The sequence below is a fragment of the Penicillium manginii genome (genome assembly GCF_028828005.1).
Source record: "Penicillium manginii strain IBT 31320 chromosome Unknown utg000009l:1.0-3297300.0:1.0-3298630.0, whole genome shotgun sequence".
NCBI lineage: Eukaryota > Fungi > Ascomycota > Eurotiomycetes > Eurotiales > Aspergillaceae > Penicillium > Penicillium manginii.
Window position 1 is genome coordinate 3,057,850 of NW_026643110.1, and position 21,389 is coordinate 3,079,238.

The window sequence follows — 21,389 nt, forward strand, 5'->3', positions numbered from 1 at the left end:
GAATACTGCTGTACTCCAGAAGGGCGGTGGAATAAACGAACGCGAGTCAGTTTAGGGTCGGTTGTGAGACAAATCCGGCTAACGCAGCCATTTTGCTCGGACCTTGCGACCTTTGTTATACCGATATAGCCGAATTTGGCTGTACATAGCAGGCCGATAGGAGATGCATCGCCTTATTGATTCTTTTTTTTGGGGATTTTTTGCATCGGGGGGCAGCCAAACAGACGGGGTCCAGAGCCGCACTCCACGAAAACAACATTGCAGGGAGTGAAGGAGTGAACCTTTGGTCGCCGAACACGGGCTCTTCTCCTAAGAGAAGCTAGTGAAGAATTGGATGGCAAGAAGGAAAAATGTCTCATGTTGGAAGGCGATTATGTGAAGATTTTTCTTGACGAATTAAAGATATGACAGAGTAGGTGGAGGTTGATTGAGTTCAATGTATGGTGTTCCACAATTTAGTTACATGGGCTCGGATTAGAAGGGAGAAATGAAAAAGAATATAAAGAAACAAAAGAAAGAAAAGAAAAAAAAGAAATGCAGAAGAAAAAAGAGTAGAAAGCACAAACAGTCTAACCGCGCCTCGGGATTGGGGTGGGTCATGCAAAAGAAAAATAAAGAAAAGAAAAAAAGAGCAAGATAATTGCAAAGTCGTATGTATGTTGGTCTTGTGAACAGGTTGAATAGAGTGTGGTTTTTCAAGAAGAGTCACAGGTAGAAGCCCCCTTGAGTGTTTTCGTCACAGTTTCGACGGTGGTGGTTGTAGTCTTAAGCGTTTCAGTTTTGGTAGATGTGGGACGAGCGGTCACCGTCACGAGAGCTGCCTTGTAGTGCGTACTGGTTTCAATGGTTGTTGACGTGAGTCTTGGAAGAGTAATGGTTGACTTCCCTTTCAACGTCTTCGTGATCGTAGTCGTTGAAGGAGAGGGTTTCGTCGTGGTATTCAAAGTAACAGTCTCAACATTGGTTATGGTTTTAGTGGATCCAGCCATTGTAGTCGTGGAGGTTTCTGTTTTCACGGTGCCAATTTTGGTCTTTGAGGTGGACATCGTCCTGGTGATCGTAATGAATGAAACTCCGGAAGATATAGTCTTAGTGAAGGTCTTTGTGACAGTTGTGGTTGCCATTGCAATCGCGGCTGATGCAGCTGATCCATGGCCTGGTTGTGCTTTGGTCATCACATCAGTTAAATATGAAGTGGAACCTGGAACTGTAACAGTAGTTGTTGTCACGAAGGATGTGACTGTAGACAGCTCAATGGCCGTTGTAGTGATTGCGGGAGCTGCGAGGGGCGTAGGACCAGCGCGTTTTGCCTTTTTCGATCCAATACAACTCAATTCTGTGGTAAATCTAATCGTGGAAGTTGCCGATAGTGTGTTGGTCGAGGTAACAACCAAAGGTTTCCCTTCTAGCGTGCTTGTTCGCCCAGGATTGACATTCATTGTGATAGTCCGAGTTGTTGTTAAGGGGGAAGGTCGAATTGTGTGAGCATCGGTCACAGTGGTTATTTCTGTCATGGTGGAGGGCGACTCGGTCTTGGTGTGAGTTACTAAGAGTGTTGATTCAACTGTCTTGTTGATATCCTTCGCACGCACAGTCTCCACAGCGGGCTTATCAGCTGACGTTGCAGGGATGGCGGAGGCAGCGGTTATCGTGGGTTCAACGTCGATTGTTATCGTCAACGTCTTGGTCGAGATGTAAATCGGAACAGTGATGAGGATGGTCGTTGAGATGGTGGGGATTGTTGTGATAACATGGGAAGAAGAAGCGCCTGTCACGGGAGGGGTTTTTATTGATGTAGTTGTAGAGGTCCCGTCGGCTGCAGTGACTGTAATTGTAGAGGTCTCTGAATCGGTTGTAACAGACGTGCTAGTGGTGGTCTTTGTTGCCGGATTCTCAGGATCGGAGTCAGTGGTCGAGGACGAAGGCGACGGTGTTTCACCAGACTGACCGGCAACGAAAGGAGTGCCAGAAAAGTAATCGAAGTCAACCCAAGAGGTTTCTGAGAAAAAATTTGCTATTTCAAACTGAGCAGCGGTAGTATCGTCCAATTGAGTCGCGAAGTTGACACGCTGAGATGTGTCCGACCCCGGTCCACTATTCTTGTACTCGCCAAAAAGCACATGAGTCGTTCGAGGAATGGCACTTGAGCCCTCTTCCCACCCGGTTTCCTCAACAATCGAGCTCAGATAAGAAAATACATACGCTACACGCGCATATGAATTCTCAGGTCTTCCGAGGGATATGCCCGATATAGATCCCGAATGGTCCGCCGGCGTAATGGTGCATTGGTCGAAGACAAAACCCCCACGTTTAGTCCGAGTACCTCGCCGGTCAGCAGTAAGACTCAAATCACCTTGATTTGGTGTAATATGAGAGTTCAGGAAATATCCTGATCCTCCACCCCATATCATGTCTACATTGCCTTGAATCAAACTATTCGAAGCGAAGAATAATCCATTGACCAGGAGCGTATTCTGGTTGCCAATAACCTGGCAGCCATACAGACTGACATGGCTAGAAGGTTCAACTGCCAAAGCGAGGGACGCTTTCTTCTCGAATTTTCCGTTTGTGCTGGAAAAGTTGATATTGATCGCTCGCACGATCCCCTCCGTGAAGGAAGCAGTGGCGGTGTGGCTACTAATGTCGCCGGGAGCCGTGTCTTGTTCATCCACATGGAGTATTGTCACTTGATTATCGGAATACTGTCTTGGTGATTCTGAATATCCCATCAGTATGACGGTACCAGCTTGTCTGACCGTAATCTTCTCCTCGTATGTCCCCGGGAAGATGAAAATCGTGTATGGCCCAATAGCCGAAGCGGGCAACCTGTCCAATGCTTCTTGAATGCTGCTGAAACTCTTTGTACCAGGCACCTTTGATTGAGAGACCACATATGCACCAGGGGGTGGCTTGGTTCCATCATGAACAGCGTTCTCCGAGGAACCCGGGCTTGTACTGGAGGCTGCCAAACCAGGCAGTGCATACGAAGGAGCGTACATATAGGTTTTCCTGTCAAGCCATGATGTATCGCCGATCCAATTTGACAAGCTGTATCTCTCAGCCTCGTTCTTGTTCAATTTGGTCACGTACGGTGCGCGGTGGCCTGAACTGCCCGGACCAGAGTTACCGTACTCGCCGAAAAGGACATGACCGGTCCGGTGGCCGCTTTGTGACCAAATTGTCCATCCAGCGGGATTGATGTGCTTTTCCAAGAATGAATTCATGTAGACCACACGACTGTACTCTGAATAGGGTCTTCCGAGGTAGGTCGTGCCAACGTTATTCTTGTTGGCGTAGGATCGATCATTATCGCCGGATGAGTTCGTCTCGATTACCCTGCAGTTATCCATGACAAACCCTCCCGTTGAACTGTCAGATTCTCTCCCATGTGCCGCAATCGATCCACCCGGTGCGTTTGTAGCGATGGATGATTGGTGAAGAAAGGCGGTTGAGAATCCCCATATGAAGTCGGTGGATCCTTCGATGTAACAATTCGATAATACTTGGGTGCCTTGATTGGCAAGAAGAGTATGTTGATTACTGATGAATGAACATCCGTAAGCAGCCACCCGTCCATCAAAATCAGCGGCCAATGCATCTCTCACGGCCAAGGGAGAGGCGGTGTTGAAAAAGTCGATGTTGTACAAAGCCACAGAGTCCGTTGCGCCGGATGTATTGACTTTGATGACAGCCGAATCTCCATCTATGTCCGGACTAGATGAGGTGCTTGAGACTTTAATGGTGACTTTGTTCTGCGTGTAATCGTTGGGAAAGTCGGTTTCTCCCCGAAGGATAGTCTGCCCGGATCGGTTGATAGAGATTTGCTCCTCATAATCACCTGCTTGAATGAGGATTGTACAATCACCTTTGTCCGGTAGGGCAGAAAGAGCGGCAGTGACATTGTTAAACTGACCGGGGGAGGGGGAGATTGAGACGACGAGAGTTGTTGACGGTTGGGGGTTGCCCGTCACGGAGCCACCGCTGCCGCTGCCGCTATCATCTCCACTTCCTTTTCCACTTCCTCCATCCTCACCACCAGCAGTACCACCACCAGATGAGGAATCTGCACTCCCACTGCCATCTTCGGATGAACCGGTTCCAGAGCCAGATGGACTTCCGTCACCAGAGGATCCATTGCCGTCTCCAGAGCCATTGCCTGAGCTACTGTCCGATCCATCTCCTGTGCCAGATGAACTTCCATCTCCTGCGCCAGATGAACTTCCATCACCAAAGGATCCATTTCCGTCTCCATCACCAGAGGTGCTTCCATCACCGTCTCCAGATCCGGAAGAGCTTCCATCTCCAGAACCAGAGGAGCCAGTGCCATCTCCAGTGCCAGTACCGTCACCAGCGCCAGTGCCGTCTCCTGAGCCAGAGCTAACTCCGGAGCCAGAGCCAGTACCGTCACCATCACCAGCACCAGTACCATCTCCAGAGCCATTACCGTCACCATCTCCAGAGCCATTACCGTCACCAGTGCCAGTGCCAGTGCCGTCTCCAGAGCCATCACCAGAGCCAGCGGCAGTACCGTCTCCAGAGCCAGTGCCAGAGCCAGCGCCAGTGCCGTCTCCTGAACCAGTGCCAGTACCATCACCAGCGCCAGTACCATCATCAGCACCAGTACCATCTCCAGAGCCAGTACCGCCACCAGTGCCAGTGCCGTCTCCTGAACCAGAGCCGGTGCCGTCACCAGAACCATCACCAGAGCCAGCGCCAGTGCCGTCACCATCTCCGGAGCCAGCGCCGGAGCCAGTGCCATCTCCAGAGCCAGTGCCATCTCCAGAGCCAGTGCCATCTCCTGAGCCAGTACCGTCACCAGCGCCAGTGCCAGATCCAGAGCCAGTGCCGTCTCCTGAGCCAGAGCTAACTCCGGAGCCAGAGCCAGTACCGTCACCATCTCCGGAGCCAGCGCCAGTGCCAGTGCCATCACCAGAGCCAGCGTCAGTGCCGTCACCATCACCAGTGCCAGTGCCAGTACCAGAGCCAGAGCCAGCGCCAGTGCCGTCTCCAGCGCCAGTGCCAGTGCCAGTGCCATCACCAGAGCCAGCGCCAGTGCCGTCACCATCACCAGTGCCAGTGCCAGTACCAGAGCCAGAGCCAGCGCCAGTGCCATCTCCATCACCAGTGCCAGTGCCAGTACCAGAGCCAGAGCCAGCGCCAGTGCCATCTCCAGAGCCAGTGCCAGTGCCAGTACCAGAGCCAGAGCCAGAGCCAGCGCCAGTGCCATCTCCAGAGCCAGTGCCGTCTCCAGCGCCAGTGCCGTCTCCTGAGCCAGAGCTAACTCCGGAGCCAGAGCCAGAGCCAGTGCCAGTGCCATCACCAGTATCAGAGCCAGTGCCGTCACCAGTACCAGAGCCAGTGCCAGAGCCAGTACCATCACCGGCGCCATCACCAGAGCCAGCGTCGGAGCCAGTGCCATCTCCGGAGCCAGAGCCAGAGCCAGTGCCAGTACCAGTGCCAGTGCCAGAGCCAGCGCCATCTCCGGAGCCATCACCAGAGCCAGCGTCGGAGCCAGTGCCATCTCCGGAGCCAGTGCCATCTCCAGAGCCAGTGCCATCTCCAGAGCCAGCGCTATCACCAGAGCCAGTGCCATCTCCAGAGCCAGCGCTATCACCAGAGCCAATGCCAGTGCCAGTGCCAGCGCCAGTGCCGTCTCCTGAACCAGTGCCAGAGCCAGTACCATCACCGGCGCCATCACCAGAGCCAGCGTCGGAGCCAGTGCCATCTCCGGAGCCAGAGCCAGAGCCAGTGCCAGTACCAGTGCCAGTGCCATCACCATCACCAGAGCCAGTACCATCACCGGCGCCATCACCAGAGCCAGCGTCGGAGCCAGTGCCATCTCCGGAGCCAGTGCCATCTCCAGAGCCAGTGCCATCTCCAGAGCCAGCGCTATCACCAGAGCCAGTGCCAGTGCCAGTGCCAGCGCCAGTGCCGTCTCCTGAACCAGTGCCAGAGCCAGTACCATCACCGGCGCCATCACCAGAGCCAGCGTCGGAGCCAGTGCCATCTCCGGAGCCAGAGCCAGAGCCAGTGCCATCTCCGGAGCCAGTGCCATCTCCAGAGCCAGCGCTATCACCAGAGCCAGTGCCATCTCCAGAGCCAGCGCTATCACCAGAGCCAGTGCCAGTGCCAGTGCCATCACCAGAGCCAGCGCCGTCTCCTGAACCAGAGCCAGTGCCGGAGCCAGCGCCATCACCGGAGCCATCGCTGGAGCCAGAGCCAGTGCCGCCTCCAGTGCCAGTGCTAGTGCCAGTGCCAGTGCCAGTACCATCTCCTGAACCAGAGCCGTCACCAGTACCAGAGCCAGAGCCAGTGCCATCTCCAGAGCCAGCGCTATCACCAGAGCCAGTGCCAGTGCCGTCTCCTGAACCAGAGCCGTCACCAGTACCAGAGCCAGAGCCAGTGCCAGTACCAGAGCCGTCACCAGTACCGTCACCAGCGCCAGTGCCAGTGCCAGTGCCATCTCCTGAACCAGAGCTAACTCCGGACCCGGAGCCAGTGCCATCTCCAGAGCCAGTGCCATCTCCAGAGCCAGCGCTATCACCAGAGCCAGTGCCATCTCCAGAGCCAGCGCTATCACCAGAGCCAGTACCGTCACCAGTGCCAGTGCCAGTGCCGTCTCCTGAACCAGAGCCGGTACCGTCTCCAGTGCCAGCGCCATCACCAGAGCCGGCGCCATCACCAGAGCCAGCGCCGTCTCCTGAACCAGAGCCAGTGCCGGAGCCAGCGCCATCACCGGAGCCATCGCTGGAGCCAGAGCCAGTGCCGCCTCCAGTGCCAGCGCTATCACCAGAGCCAGTGCTAGTGCCAGTGCCAGTGCCAGATCCATCTCCAGTGCCAGAGCCGTCTCCTGAGCCAGAGCCGTCACCAGCGCCAGTGCCATCACCAGCGCCAGTACCAGAGCCAGTACCGTCACCGTCACCAGAGCCAGTACCATCACCAGCGCCAGTGCCAGTGCCAGTGCCAGATCCATCTCCAGTGCCAGAGCCGTCTCCTGAGCCAGAGCCGTCACCAGCGCCAGTGCCATCACCAGCGCCAGTACCAGAGCCAGTACCGTCACCATCACCAGCGCCAGTACCGTCACCAGAGCCAGTGCCAGTGCCGTCTCCTGAACCAGAGCCAGTACCATCACCAGCGCCAGTGCCGTCTCCTGAACCAGCGCCATCTCCGGAGCCAGAGCCATCACCAGAGCCAGTACCATCACCAGCGCCAGTACCGTCACCAGAGCCAGTGCCAGTGCCGTCTCCTGAACCAGAGCCAGTACCGTCACCAGAGCCAGCGCCAGTACCAGTGCCAGTGCCATCACCATCACCAGAGCCAGTACCATCACCAGCGCCAGTGCCAGTGCCAGTACCATCTCCAGAGCCAGTACCGTCACCAGTGCCAGTGCCAGTGCCAGTGCCATCTCCTGAACCAGAGCTAACTCCGGACCCGGAGCCAGTACCATCACCGTCACCAGTGCCAGTGCCAGTGCCAGTGCCGTCTCCTGAACCAGAGCCGGTACCGTCTCCAGTGCCAGCGCCATCACCAGAGCCGGCGCCATCACCAGCGCCAGTGCCGTCTCCTGAACCAGCGCCAGTGCCAGTACCAGCGCCAGTGCCATCACCATCACCAGAGCCAGTACCATCACCGGCGCCATCACCAGAGCCAGCGTCGGAGCCAGTGCCATCTCCGGAGCCGGAGCCATCACCAGAGCCAGTACCATCACCAGCGCCAGTACCGTCACCAGAGCCAGTGCCAGTGCCGTCTCCTGAACCAGAGCCAGTACCATCACCAGCGCCAGTGCCGTCTCCTGAACCAGCGCCATCTCCGGAGCCAGTGCCAGTACCATCACCAGCGCCATCACCAGTGCCGGAGCCAGTGCCGGAGCCAGCGCCATCACCGGAGCCATCGCTGGAGCCAGAGCCAGTGCTAGTGCCAGTGCCAGTGCCAGATCCATCTCCAGTGCCAGAGCCGTCTCCTGAGCCAGAGCCGTCACCAGAGCCATCTCCGGAGCCACCACCAGAGCCGGCGGCGTCTCCTGAACCAGAGCCAGTGCCAGAGTCATCTCCAGAGCCAGTGCCAGAGCCAGTACCATCTCCTGAACCAGCGCCGTCTCCTGAGCCAGAGCCGGAGCCATTGCCAGTGCCATCTCCAGAGCCAGTGCCGTCTCCTGAGCCAGAGCCAGAGCCAGAGCCAGAGCCAGAGCCGGTACCGTCTCCAGTGCCAGTGCCGCCTCCAGTGCCAGTACCATCTCCGGAGTCAGTGCCAGAGCCAGTGCTAGTGCCAGTGCCAGAACCGTCTCCAGAGCCAGTGCCGTCACCAGCGCCATCACCAGAGCCCGTACCGTCTCCAGTGCCAGTGCCAGTACCATCACCAGCGCCATCACCAGAGCCGGCGCCATCACCAGAGCCAGCGCCGTCTCCTGAACCAGAGCCAGTGCCGGAGCCAGTGCCAGTACCATCACCAGCGCCATCACCAGATCCAGTACCGTCACCAGAACCGTCTCCTGAGCCAGTGCCGTCTTCTGAACCAGAACCGTCTCCAGAACTATCCCCAGAGGATCCAGAATCATTATCTGTTCCACTGTCATTTCCACCGGTTGAGCTTCCATTTCCGCTAGCACCGTCGCCATTTGCATCTGATGAGCTCCCGCCAGCTGGATTGGTGGAAGATGAAGTCGAAGGAGCTATCACGTCCGCGCTTTCTATGGCAGATATAACGGCAGAGTCAACCCAAGAAGTGTCCGAGATTGCCACCTCTGGATCCGCATTGGCGAGTACCGCAGAAATTGTGAAGGGAGCAAGGTCAGCGGATGATAGTAGACTCACGTAACCGGAACGTTTGTCTATATTATTCTCATAGCTACCAGTACCAGTATCGTCATACTCCGCATATAGATTTTTATCGTCCTGAGTTATGTCGTCAATGTGTACCCCAGACTCCGCGATTGAGCTGTCGAGGCCAGAGCCACGAAACACAACGACCGAACCAGGGCCCTTTGCAGCGGCAAGGTATATTTGACTATCGGAACCACCAGACTTTCCAGATACAGTACATCGGTCTAGAACTGTCGTGGAGTTGAAAAGAGTTCCGCTTGATATACTGCCTTTGGTTTCTGCAACTCGGCCTCCGTTTTTGAGTAGAATGATTGCTGTGTTAAAGATGTATAGAGTTGCAGTTCCATCAATGGCTGTATCTGATGCTTTTATCAGGCTATTCGCTATCACAGCAACGCCCGGATTGGTGGCAATTCCAATCCCACTAGGTGAGATGAACTGGCAATTGTAGAGACCAATTCTGGTACCCCCGATACTCAGTGCTGTTCCCAAGCCGGTGTTGACGAAATTGATATTCTTGAATTCAATACCACCGATGCTTCCGTCCATTACCAGTGCGGAATTCTCATCTGTGATGGTCACCTTATTCTGGGAGTAATCATTTTGACTATTGGATTGACCTATCACAGCTACTGACGGTGTAGCAGAGACGGTAACCGCTGGGTAGGTACCAGCCAAGACGGTGACTGTCGGGATCGCATGTTTTTGGGCGTAGGAGATGGCGTTTCCAATATCCGTAAACTTCCCAGTGTCATCGGTTGCAACAGTGATCGCTGCAGCACCTATGCAAATATGACGTAAGTATCTACTCTGCTCATGGACTCAGACTGAGACGGGATAGGTTTACCAGCAGGCGGAGGTGTAGCTGTAGCTATTTCAGTCGATGTTGTTGTTTCAGTTACCAAAACTGTTGTCGAGCATGAGCTTTCAGCGAGCTCCAGTGCTACGGCAAGCCTGCTGAATGCCAATATTAGAGAGAGGCGCATCCTAAATGGCCGCTGTCGACAATTGGTTTGAGGTGTTTAGCGCTTAGAACACCGTAGCTAGCATGATATTGAATGATTCCACTTGGTAGATTAAATTTGAAAGAAAATCGAAAAATTGAAACTCAAAATCAAAATCAAACATTGAAGATCAGAGAAAAAAAAAAAGACTTTCTGCCCATTTTGATTACCTTAGGCTTAGCCAGTCCCGAAATGGACAAACCTCGTGGTTCCAGATCAGACAATTAGGGTGGGAAAACAGACAGACTAGTAGACCTAGACCCACTGAGAGGATTCAGATCCAGGATCGGGAATGTGAATCTAAGCCGATAGTAACCTCCACGCAGCATTCCTGACCCACACACCTACTTCACCTCGATTGTGCATATCCTGGCAGCTGGAATATCCCAGAGAATTGAGATATGCAAGTGTGCTCGATGTAGAAAGCCTAACTTGTTTGGTGTCGCATTGTTGATCCTCTACCCTTGCCGACGTGCATGCACATCCCCGTCAGTGAGATTTATCTGATCAATATTCAACCCCTTGAACCTAGCATTTTGTACTTTTTTTTTTATAACTCAAATACTAGCACTTGTACCCATTAAGCAGTCATGCCAAAGACAGCCCGGCATAACACCCCCATATCTCTTTTCTCTCGCCGAAGGATCCCTTCTATCATTGAAGTTGTGGCCAAAGCGAATTTGACATCTTTCCACCTCATCATGCGTACTTTGTATTATCTAAGGTCCATTCTCATTATGTTTTTAAGTTTTGGAAAAACAAGCTTCGGAGTAGACTTGTAATTGAGTTTCTCGTGGAGCGAATGGAGGTTTTTAGACTTTGGACCCTCAAACAATTCCAACAGAAAAATGTCATTACCATTTAATTCCTCGTGGCTGTGGGTTCATTTGCGTTGATCTAGTGCAAGTCCTTGTATTGGACTTGCACAACGCGGCTTTATCTCCTTGGCATGAAAAAGTAAAGTGGGAACAGTTTCTAGAGATCATGTTCCTATTAATTTGGCTAAACAATCGTCATGATGAAATCATGTCCATATACTAAATTAGTATAGCTTGAATCTCTAATTTGCGGCTTATTGACCTTCAATTATATTTCAGGTCTTCCAGGCCGCAGATACGGAACATCCCGGAGTAGATTAGGGCAAAGGCAGATGGTCGAGCTAGCCTTAATACAATCCTGATCGAGGTGCATTTTACGATTTAAGTTTCGGACTTTTGGCTTTAGACTTTAGGAGGAATTTTGTACAGAAGCCTCTTTAGTTCAAGAATTCGGTATCTATCCCTCCCTTGAACTTTTGCTAGGATGAATCAATCTGCCTTTTTCATGAAAATCACCTCACAACATGACACATCTCTATCGTCAAAGCTTGCCACAATTACAAATTAAACCCTATGACTTTCACTCCTAACATGATATACTACAACTATAACATATCATCATGATGCGCAGCTGCTGGTCCTAGTTGCCTAATAGCCTCTTTATCTGAACAGAAATTCCGCCCTCTGCGGTAATATATATGCCACTTGGGCACTGTGCTCTAGCGCACTGAGGAAACATCCATCCTCCAAGGTTTGCCTTAGTTAGCTCTATTTTATCTATCGTCGGGGGCTTTGAGGCAGTCGAGTTGATTGAGAAGGTTTAAAAGGCAAGATTGATGTCATGCGAGGAACACTTTTGATTCCCCAGGCGTTAGTAGTATGAGGGCTGTTCTTTTCGAACGTCTTCTGAGCATATAATAACTACCACCTGGGCGCTGGACGAACTTTTAGAACACGTCCAGGGCCAAGTATCGTAATTTGGGGGATGCCACCCACGCGATCGTCTCGTAACCATTTCTCAGTTTTTCATAATATCCATTGGATGTCACTTTGTCGGTCATCTTCAGCTAAATCCATCAACGTCTTTCATTACGTTGGTATTTCTTATATTTCACAGGTCCCCACTGGATAGTCTCGTATATCGAATAATGCTCTGGTAAATCATGAGACTCCTCTGAATGGTAAATATATAAGGCCATATCACATGCCTAGCAAGATAACCAATATAATACTAATAGTACTGCTTCTAGTAACTAGTAGCGCTCCATGCCCCGGGGTTATAAGACTGTGCCTATCTACTAGTAGTACAAGTAGTTAAGTGCTGGGACCTAGTAATGGCTCTTCGACTTCAACTTGAAGTTCCAACCTTGGAAGGATCTCGGATGGACACGGTCTCCACCTCTTTCAAGGTGTTCCCAGACGATCCATCTCGAATTCATTCGGGCCATAGTGGTACCAAGTTCAAACATTGGACACATTGCTACTAGTAACAAGCACGAACCGTGGAAGATATCACCACAAAACTTCCGGCCCATTGATTGATTTTCTGGTCATAAATTGGGGGCCATCTATGGGCGACGATTATTGGCGATGGTGTTCAACGACCCGCAATCGGCGGTGGGGGCTAACCAGCCTACGTCACATTCTCGATCGGCAGATAAAATGAGGGGATCGTCCTACACATTCCGATTATTCAATCATAAGAAAAATATACACACTGGACGGCTTAGACGTCATATGTCGACTCGCCAATTCGTTGTGGCGGAAGCCTGGGGCCCTCATTACACTGCAGCGACCCTTGATGCCGAGGGCTCCCAGCATCGATTGTTCATCGAAAACTCCCCGCACGCCCCTAAGAAGCCAGATCTGACACTTCATCATGCCGATGTTGATGGGCCCGTTCTCGGTCTGGCTCAATTCCGGCGCTTTTCATCCAACTGCAGTGTGAGACTGGAGAAGAATGACAATGAGATCCACCTCGCGAAGAAGGGTTTGGTATCACCGTCCTATACTTTTCAGATGTATATTCACGGCGACAGGAGGAGCCTGGCTTGGAAAAAGACACGGTCGCTGGGGAATCACCGCACACCTTATGGAGATATGAAACTTATCGACGAGAGGAGTCAAGAAGTCATGGCCGTCTTTTCCCGCGATGGCTTCGCCTTCGTCCCGGGCTCCTTAGATATATACGGCAATTATGGCGAATATTTCGAACAAGCGTCTCTGCTGACAGGGCTGGCCGTCCGGGAGCAACAACGACGCCAAACTACCCGATCGGTGCGTGCCGGTCGAGATAATGTCTACACGATGGGTGTTGTAGGGGTGGGGGGCGGAGGTGGAGGGGGTTGCTAGTTCAAGTTATATATTTGGACATAAAAACCTTGGAATATTCAAAGTTGTTTCTTGAACATGTCCACGGGCACTACCATCGGGCACTACTATTAATATGTAATTTCAGGGCTAGGGAGCTCTCCCGATCAATCATGGATGATCTCGGTAGGAGACAGGGCTACTTGTAATTTCAGGGTTAGGGAGCTCTCCCGATCAATCATGGATGATCTCGGTAGGAGACAGGGCTACTCTCAACTTGAAGCATCGTTCATGGCCGACCACCCCAGTGACCTAGTAGGTATCCTCGTATTTTAGTAGCCTACCTAGGTAGACATCGGCAGTCTGCAGGACTTTACGGCAGCCCCGGACTTACAACCCCTTTTTGTTACTTTGGCCGCCGGCTTATCGCTGCACAGATCGCCCCTCCACTTTGCCGTGCCGGTGCTAACTTTGGAAAGATGCCGCGGGGGTTTGGGCACTAGTATGATGGTTAATTCTGCTGCTCCGGAAGTTTATTTTCTCCTCTCACTTCGTGTGTTTCAAACTAGCCTGACTACTGATGGAAGATCGACAACAGAGGAAACGCAGTAGGTCGGGATGCTGGACTTGTCGCTATCGGTATGTAGGCTCACGTCCAACTCCGTACGGCTCTTCCTGCCCGGCACTGATTTACTCACCTTCTAGTAAAAAGAAGTGTGACGCTGACAGCTTTGCCTGCAAAAGCTGTGTCAGATGAGGACTGGTTTGTGACCGAGGCATGAGACTCGTTTGGGAGAACGATGCAAGGAGGAAAGGAATGCAGCGACGAGGCTCGCGGAAAACATCTCCAGGCGCAACCCCACGATCGAGATCAGAATGCACAGCCCCTGTTAAAACGCCAAATCGTACGATGCAATTCCCGATCTAGGTAAAACTGACAGCAATCTCTGTCCACTACCAGACGCCCATGCGTGCGCGGCGCTGATTACTCAGATTCGCCTTCCCACAGTGGAAAGGTTGACCACCCACGAATATTTTCTATTGGATGGAACATCATGTTCAGCGATTTTCTCGTATCTATCCGACATACTCCGGCCCGAACAATCTTTTTCTCTCCATTCTCTTCCCCGCACAACGCAGCATCATACTGTAATGAATTCGGTTCTGGCTTTGAGTGGAGCCCAATTTGAAGTCCACCATGACACAAACATCGCGAAAGCTACACTTCAGGCACGCCACCGTGCTTTAGAAGGCTGTAGAAACATTTTAACCATTTCGGTGTCACTGATGGATCCGAAGCACACGAGTCCAGATAACTCATCAGCAGAGGAGTCAAATAGCAAGAATATCCTCCTAATATTAGCATGCTGTATCTGCCTCATGCTCTATGAAAAGCTTATAGGAGATGGCAAAGCTAATTGGATGCCACATTGGGCCTTCTTGGCCGCAATCTTTGACCGACTAGAGATACCCGGAAATTATAGAATACTCGATTCGATGCAGCGCTGGGATCAGCAAAGACAAGCCTTTGCGTTCATTCACCACCTACTCTTATACAATGACCTATTGCACTCCACGGCTCGAAGGAAATCCACTTTGTCGAATTTTTATCTTCGGCCAGCGGGGCGCGCTGAAGTCAGGTCTAATATTCCTTTTGTCGAAGGCATGCTCCAAGCCCCCCCCCTATATAATAGAATGATGAAACAACCAAGTACGGTCGTGGCTATTACCCCTATCTGTTAGCTCAAATCAGCGCCAGGGACAGTATCCGATGGGTTCATTGATTCTTGGGATGGCCGACTCGATTTGCTTCCTAACTTTTGTTTGCTAGCAGTTCGCCTTCCATCAGACCTAGGACCCCCTGTCAGGAAAATTCGGAGTCCGAATATTGATCAAAGGTCCTACGCGGTAGATATGGACAGCTATTTCCTCATAAAATCTCTTTGCCGGGATAAAGTAAAGGTATATCCAAGACAATGCCTGTGTCGTCAGCAAGCGCCTCAGTATTTGTCTCAATGTGGCTTGAAGTTGGTAGATCTAGCCTGTCATGCTATATCCCTGATTTCTCAATTACCAGATGGGTCAAGTTTTGAGAATGCTCTACTTTGGCCAATCGGCATCATTGGTCCCGAACTCACTCCTGTAAAAATCTACGAGAGGGAGTACATCATCGATCGACTAAGGGCTTTGGAACAGCGTTTCCAAATGAAACACTTCGAACGCTTACGAGAGGTCTTGCTCAAGGGATGGAATCGGACTGCTCAGCTAGGTTCATTTGATGAAGACTTTCATGCCAATGATAGTTATGGTGACGATGCGTTCCTCTTCGGATAAATATAACTAGGCTTGCAATGTTACAACAAAACTGATGCGACAACACCTGCCAGTAGGCACCTATTGATCCAAGGGGCGCATTTCATGCAGTATCTGCTTCGTATACTTCATTTGATCTTCCACCCAAGCCTCGATGGCCTTAATTTCCACGGTCTCAACTCGACATAGGCCCTTTTTACCTTCTAGATCGGATTCATGCACATTCCTCTCATACACTTCTCGCAATTCTTGGGCCGCGATATGTGCTCTCTGAGCCAGCACATCCAGTCTGCAGGTCGTCCACTGGAAGTAGAGCTCCGTCAAGTGGGACTTATTCCTAACATTGGCATTGGTGGTCTCGTCCAAGGATGTAGGATTCTTTGGGCGGAAGGATGTCACGATTGTGATGCGCTCAGGCATATCCGCGGCTGGAGCGGCAGTATGTGTAATATATCGGCCCTGGAGGATGACAATACAACCCTACATCTGTTTATAAATTGGGAAAGCGTTTTGACAGGAACAACAACATGAACCATTTGTGGGACCTTGACTTTTAAAGTCGATCTGTCCGCCTTCTTCATGGTAAGCCTCAGGTACTCTTCTAAGAATGTCTTCCCTTAGGGATCCGGTGAACATATGGGAATTCTGACACATCTTGCCCTTATGAGGTTCTCCACAGATTCTGGTAAACACATAGTCCCCTTGATATATTGGGTTAACATGTTTCTCGTAAATATCACTCTGGTATATATTGTTTAATAGTTTAATAAGTCTATTCTTCTACGCTGAATTCCTAATTTAAAAAAGGAGCTCCGATCTAGTTACCGCTTTTAAATACGGTATCTTAGTTACCTCTAATATGTCAGGCTGACATTTATTTCCAGTACGCCTTATGTTTTGTAGCTCCCATCAACCTGTTTTTCAATAATGTTGCAGCCAGGTGGCGGGGTATCAAAGTACTGAGCTTAGTTTACTGCGACTCTATGACGTCGTAGTATCAAAATTATATCGATCTTTTTATGATACTGATGTAAAGTGCACGTCTTCTTCGTAGCACTCCTTAGACAAAGTGAAATGAATAATGTAAGAGCTATATTGTAGAATATGGGAGGTACTGGTGATGAAGGCAGATATCATTATGGTTTATTGAGAGTATTTATCTTTTCCTCAAGCAGGCTTTCAAGCTTGGCCGTAGTGCAACACAATTTTCGCTCTCACAGTGAAGCTAGTCCCATTAGTCGCAAATTTTTAGAACTAATTTATCCCCACAAGCTTTATCATGCTATCAGCCAGCATGCAAAATGAAAAAAAAAAGTTGTAGATAGTAATTTATTATTTTGGTCGGCAGAGTCGAGTCATAGTAGTCATAGTTCCTTAGTATTCTGTTTAAGATTATAACAGAATCGCAATTGTGCGAATACATATTTACATTTCAGTAGCATCTATAAGCATAAATTCGTGGCTATAGCTGGCTGTGGAAATACAATCAAGTTGTAGCTCGTTTTTTCTGCCGGCCGCCACTCGTAGTGATAATGAGCTTTGCAAACTGGCCCTGGGTCCTCACCAGGTACTCCGGGCTTATTGTAGCCGTGTGATCCGAAAAAGTCCATTTGGCCTCCCATGAACATGGTGGGCAGCTTCGTTGCACCCACATACTTCAAATATATGGTTGCAGAAATTACAGGCAAGTATTGATCGTGCAAACACCCCTGGATAACTGTTGTCTTTATAGAGTTGTATGTCCGGCGTAGATCCTGGGCAAATTCATCAGAATGCTTCAAGTTCCTCCAGAACATTTCAGTTGAGGCACTGGCTCTAAGAGATCAGATATACCATCAGACCGAATAATACACCCACCAAGCCAAATCTGGAGATCTTCAACTCGGTTAATTTCCCAATTTTCGTCATCTAAGGCTCAATTGATCAGTTCTAACCCTTGGCAGGATGAGGATAGAAAAGTGCAATATAAGACGTCGTGTAAATCGTCGACGAGACTTTCTTTCTCTTTGCGGTTGATCCCTTGTATGAGGTTAGGTTTCGGCAGTCGGAGTGTTTTGGCTGCCGCTAGCATTTCCTCTCGATCACCACTAGCGACGCGCAGGTAATAGGCTGAAGTGAGCGTAGGTGTCGAGATATGGCTTGATGCTGACTCCTTAATAGCCCAATGGGGAGTTTCTTCGGTATCATCGTCATCCTGGACCACTTTATCGAGGACCTTATCAAGCATACCTAGGTATGTTGCTCGGTACCGCTGACTGTATTTTTTGTGCGAAGCATATCGACCGCTATCTTGAGCAGGTAGTTGCCCCAAAGCTCACCATGGCTATTCCAACCGGCAAATATACCCGCGATAACTTCATAGTCAAATCCTAGGCCATCATGCATGAAAGACCGTACTTTTTTAAGGGCTAAGAGCATTCCTCCTTCAAAAGCATTATATACTATCTTCACATAGTGCCCGGATATATGAGGTCCGATACGTGCCGCGCATGGCTTCCCATGGAGGTATTTAGCTGTATAGAGCTCTAATAGCGGCATCACCATCTCCAAAGCTTTAGCATCGCCGGCCGGTGAAAGACTTGAACCATTCCGGCAGCCTGATAGCCTCCCGATACACCCATGCCAATCCAATGAGCACCGATCTCTGCGTATTTATTCTGTCTTCTCTGCGTGCGCGGGTGATTCTTGTTGCCCCCGGATAGAACGATGTCTCCCTTGTTGACTTTTTCTTTTATCATGCCTAGGATAGACTCTGCTGGATCACTATGGGTGATAGAGAAAAGAACTAGTTTTTTCTTTCCTTTCTCTTCTAAGCTTCCGAAGAACTTATTGATATCGTGGAAGCCCGTTATTTTGCCTTTGGTATTAATATTTTGCGACTATTTGATGACGTCGTCAACATTGCTTTTATTGATATCCTAGATGGAAGTTTGGAGACCTAGCTTGGAGAATGCGATCTTTATCTGGCTTCCTATGTTGCCGACACTGACGACTCCGATTCGTGGCCATTATTCAATTATGCTTTCCTTGCCGGATGATAACATGGTGGTACTTGCTTGCCGTTTTTGACGAGTTTGAGTCAGAGAAGTGGCTCGCTAATTACTGCGGTCGTCAAATTGTCAATGGCGGAGCAATTAACCACCGTATTTAGTTCCATTGGGTATTATATAAGACTTACATCATTGTATTGCATTCTTATAAAAACTTGATAGCTTTCAACTCAGTGCGTAGTGAGAACTGGAAGAGGACTGGTTTAACCGTTTCAATGAACCAAGCTACGAAAATGCCATGACGTTAAAAATAAAGTGGTGGTGTCGATCTCAGCGCTCACCGCAGCTCTCCATTCAGAGGATAATCTTTAACAAGCAGATTTTGCGCCGCATTTCTTTTAGACCTTCAATAATTGTGTTTCTAATTAACCATATGCCCAGAGAAGAGCGACTCTAAGAGCTGCTGGACATTTCAATTATAAAGCATGGTACCTAGTATTAAAAGAGAGTACACTATCCAGATCCGGAGTGGGGAAATTCCTGCTAAGCAGTTGATGGTATATACCCAAAGACTCCACCGTGGCAAGATTTCGTGGTCTTTATATCTCGATTAATTTCCATGGTTTCTATTTGGAATATCGTATATTCAGAAAGACTGTCTCTGTGTATATAAGTATAATAGGAAACTATCCCGCTTGCCCGTTCCTTACCGACAAGTTGACCGTCAGAAGTTCTTGAGCTCGGACTTTTGGAGTTAAGTTATGACGACAGTGCTCGATTTTCAGTGCATTGAAAGCCATCATTCCTTGCCCAACATGGTCTAGAGGAAAAAGATGCATTGGGAAACAGGAATCTGTAAGGATACTTGTAAAATCACTTCGATTTAGAGATATTGTCCAAAAAGAAGTAAAATATTTTTCAACTTTGTCAACCTCTTAGCAATAATAGGCAGCCACGAACAAAGAGTAACATCTTCAGGCTCTACAGCATCATGACAAAAGCCTGCCCAGGGGCGGACTCATTTGACTTTACCATCAAGGTCAGTGAAGAGCTCATATCCGAAGTCCTGGCTCGAATCATTGAAACGAAGTTTCTTGTCAAGCTTATCAATCTTGCTGACATCCTCATCCTCAAGTTTGAAAGCAATGTCAAAATTCTGACTAATTCGCTCCGGTGACTTGGACTTTGGAATGACAGATCGACCATGATATATGCCCCATGCTATAATCATATTAGTTCCTATATGGTCAGATTTAAGAAGAAATATTCTGCTTACCTAGAGCGACTTGGTTGGAGGTTTTGCCGTATTTCTTCCCGATCTCAACAAGGCTTTTATCATTCACTAACTGACCATGATCCTCACGGCTGCCATAAATCTCGTTTTGGTTTCCAAATGGAGAATACTGGGTCACATGAATACCATTATTTTTGTGGAACTCCACAAAGTCGGTTTGTTGTAGCCACGGGTGTAGTTCCATTTGGTGGACCGCTGGAATAATTTCTGCATTATCAATGACACGCTGAACCTCTTTCTTCGAGAAGTTGCTGATACCAATAGCTTTTGCCTTTCCAGATGTTACTAGAGCTTCCATCGCTCTATACGTCTGCGTTTGTTTAGTATGGCGTTGCCTCAGGTCAAGAGGAGATGAGATTTAACTCACGTCAAGATAGTCAATGTCGTCAGTTATCAAGTTACCATTTCCATCAGAAGGAAACATATCGTCTCCTCTCTTGAATGCGACAGGCCAGTGCATTAGAAATAGGTCGAGATATTCAAGGCTTAAGCTTTCTAGTGTTTGTTGCAATGCTGCACCAACATCCTCGGGGTGATGTTTGTTGTTCCATAGCTTGCTGGTAACGAAAATCTCGTTCCGCGGCACACCACTCTGTTTGATAGCGCGTCCAACTGCTGGCTCAGTACCATAGCTGGTACAGAGTTAATCAGCTTTTGTTTTATAGATCGAAGAACAGAAATTACCATCTCGCAGTATCTATATGACGATAGCCAGTTTGAAGTGCTTGAAGAACTGCGGCCTCCTGGGCATCCTCATCCTGCCATGTTCCAATTCCAATAGCCGGAATGTGGGCACCAGTATTAAGCTGGAAGGTTTTTTGACTTTGGGACGTTTTCTCGGTGAATAGATGATACAGAACGAAAGAACAAAACTTGATGTTCCCAAAAATAAAGCCCAGCTTGATATTATACTAATATTTGAAGTATGACAAAGCAAGTACAAACTGGAAATGTGATGTTAATATGACGCCAGGTCATTTCAAACGGGGGATTATCTTGTCGGCAACTTAAAATTATTTCAAGTGCAGTAGAACAAGTCGAAGATTCTATGATGTAAGCTCAGGGTTCAGAATCTTGATTAGGTCTGGGAATTCCACATACAGGAGAGCATGTATGTAGAATGTTGAGGGTTATCTGGCCCGTTACCATGGTAATCACTAGTTATGACTTGTCCTGCTGACTTCAGGAAGACATAATGTGTCTTTGGACACCAACAGTCGTAGTTGCGTTACCTTGCACCCTGCGAAGCATAGCGACCTACGACTCTGACATTAATGGCCAAATTAAAAACACTACACCTGGTTCCTGGAATCCAAAAGTGCGACTATCAGGCAGACGATAAATTTATGGGTTGGCTGCTGACGTAAACGCACGGAGAAGTTATGATGCGAGGCGTGGATCAGCACTTGCTCAAAGCGTATGAACTAGACCGCATTCAAGACAAATGAGACCAAGTGGAAAGCAACCCAGAATAAAACAATATATTGATTGAATAAGAAGAAGCACGCGGATGAGAGTACTTGAAATAACCCCTGTATATGCGTATACTCGGTGGCTAATACATAGACCAGTATTTCCAGTTCAACTCACTTGCCATAATGTCCCAAAGGTGGCCCCCCCTGGGCTATAGATCGCTTGCTAGTGGTAAGTTACCACCCCATGCGCTAATAGATTCGAAGAACATGATATGAGCGATAAGTTCACTTAGAGGTGAAACTCATAATTCGTGGCTGCGTCTTGGGCGCATGATCAATAGACCTGTGTATCCATCCTTTCATGCTCTTGAACGGATAAAATATTGGAGTAATCATATAATTGAGACTTTCTCTTCCGTTGAGGCG

The 21,389-nt window shown here is 49.3% G+C and overlaps 8 protein-coding genes across 8 annotated transcripts; 2 read left to right on the plus strand and 6 right to left on the minus strand.

Annotated features, from left to right (window-relative positions):
* Positions 1-695: 695 nt before the first annotated feature.
* On the minus strand, positions 696-9,368 carry N7533_012846 (pectin lyase-like protein; the record flags this gene model as incomplete). Its single annotated transcript, XM_057109496.1, has 1 exon — positions 696-9,368. One exon carries the CDS (start codon positions 9,366-9,368, stop codon positions 696-698), a length of 8,673 nt encoding a protein of 2,890 aa, XP_056954597.1.
* Positions 9,369-12,378: 3,010 nt separating this feature from the next.
* N7533_012847 (uncharacterized protein) lies at positions 12,379-12,993 on the plus strand (the record flags this gene model as incomplete). The annotated part of the gene is made up of 1 exon (XM_057109497.1): positions 12,379-12,993. The coding sequence occupies one exon, from the start codon at positions 12,379-12,381 to the stop codon at positions 12,991-12,993; it is 615 nt and encodes a 204-aa protein (XP_056954598.1).
* Positions 12,994-14,927: 1,934 nt separating this feature from the next.
* Positions 14,928-15,285, plus strand: N7533_012848 (uncharacterized protein; the record flags this gene model as incomplete). Its single annotated transcript, XM_057109498.1, has 2 exons — positions 14,928-14,982; positions 15,029-15,285. 2 exons carry the CDS (start codon positions 14,928-14,930, stop codon positions 15,283-15,285), a joined length of 312 nt encoding a protein of 103 aa, XP_056954599.1.
* A 60-nt stretch (positions 15,286-15,345) lies between these two features.
* Positions 15,346-15,684, minus strand: N7533_012849 (uncharacterized protein; the record flags this gene model as incomplete). Its single annotated transcript, XM_057109499.1, has 1 exon — positions 15,346-15,684. The coding sequence occupies one exon, from the start codon at positions 15,682-15,684 to the stop codon at positions 15,346-15,348; it is 339 nt and encodes a 112-aa protein (XP_056954600.1).
* Positions 15,685-16,628: 944 nt separating this feature from the next.
* Positions 16,629-17,060, minus strand: N7533_012850 (uncharacterized protein; the record flags this gene model as incomplete). Its single annotated transcript, XM_057109500.1, has 2 exons — positions 16,629-16,646; positions 16,749-17,060. 2 exons carry the CDS (start codon positions 17,058-17,060, stop codon positions 16,629-16,631), a joined length of 330 nt encoding a protein of 109 aa, XP_056954601.1.
* Positions 17,061-17,179: 119 nt separating this feature from the next.
* N7533_012851 (uncharacterized protein) lies at positions 17,180-17,491 on the minus strand (the record flags this gene model as incomplete). Its single annotated transcript, XM_057109501.1, has 1 exon — positions 17,180-17,491. The coding sequence occupies one exon, from the start codon at positions 17,489-17,491 to the stop codon at positions 17,180-17,182; it is 312 nt and encodes a 103-aa protein (XP_056954602.1).
* Positions 17,492-17,801: 310 nt separating this feature from the next.
* Positions 17,802-18,273, minus strand: N7533_012852 (uncharacterized protein; the record flags this gene model as incomplete). Its single annotated transcript, XM_057109502.1, has 2 exons — positions 17,802-18,121; positions 18,255-18,273. The coding sequence occupies 2 exons, from the start codon at positions 18,271-18,273 to the stop codon at positions 17,802-17,804; spliced, it is 339 nt and encodes a 112-aa protein (XP_056954603.1).
* A 999-nt stretch (positions 18,274-19,272) lies between these two features.
* N7533_012853 (aldo/keto reductase) lies at positions 19,273-20,526 on the minus strand (the record flags this gene model as incomplete). Its single annotated transcript, XM_057109503.1, has 5 exons — positions 19,273-19,475; positions 19,531-19,858; positions 19,916-20,180; positions 20,233-20,459; positions 20,494-20,526. The coding sequence occupies 5 exons, from the start codon at positions 20,524-20,526 to the stop codon at positions 19,273-19,275; spliced, it is 1,056 nt and encodes a 351-aa protein (XP_056954604.1).
* Between the last annotated feature and the right edge of the window lie 863 nt (positions 20,527-21,389).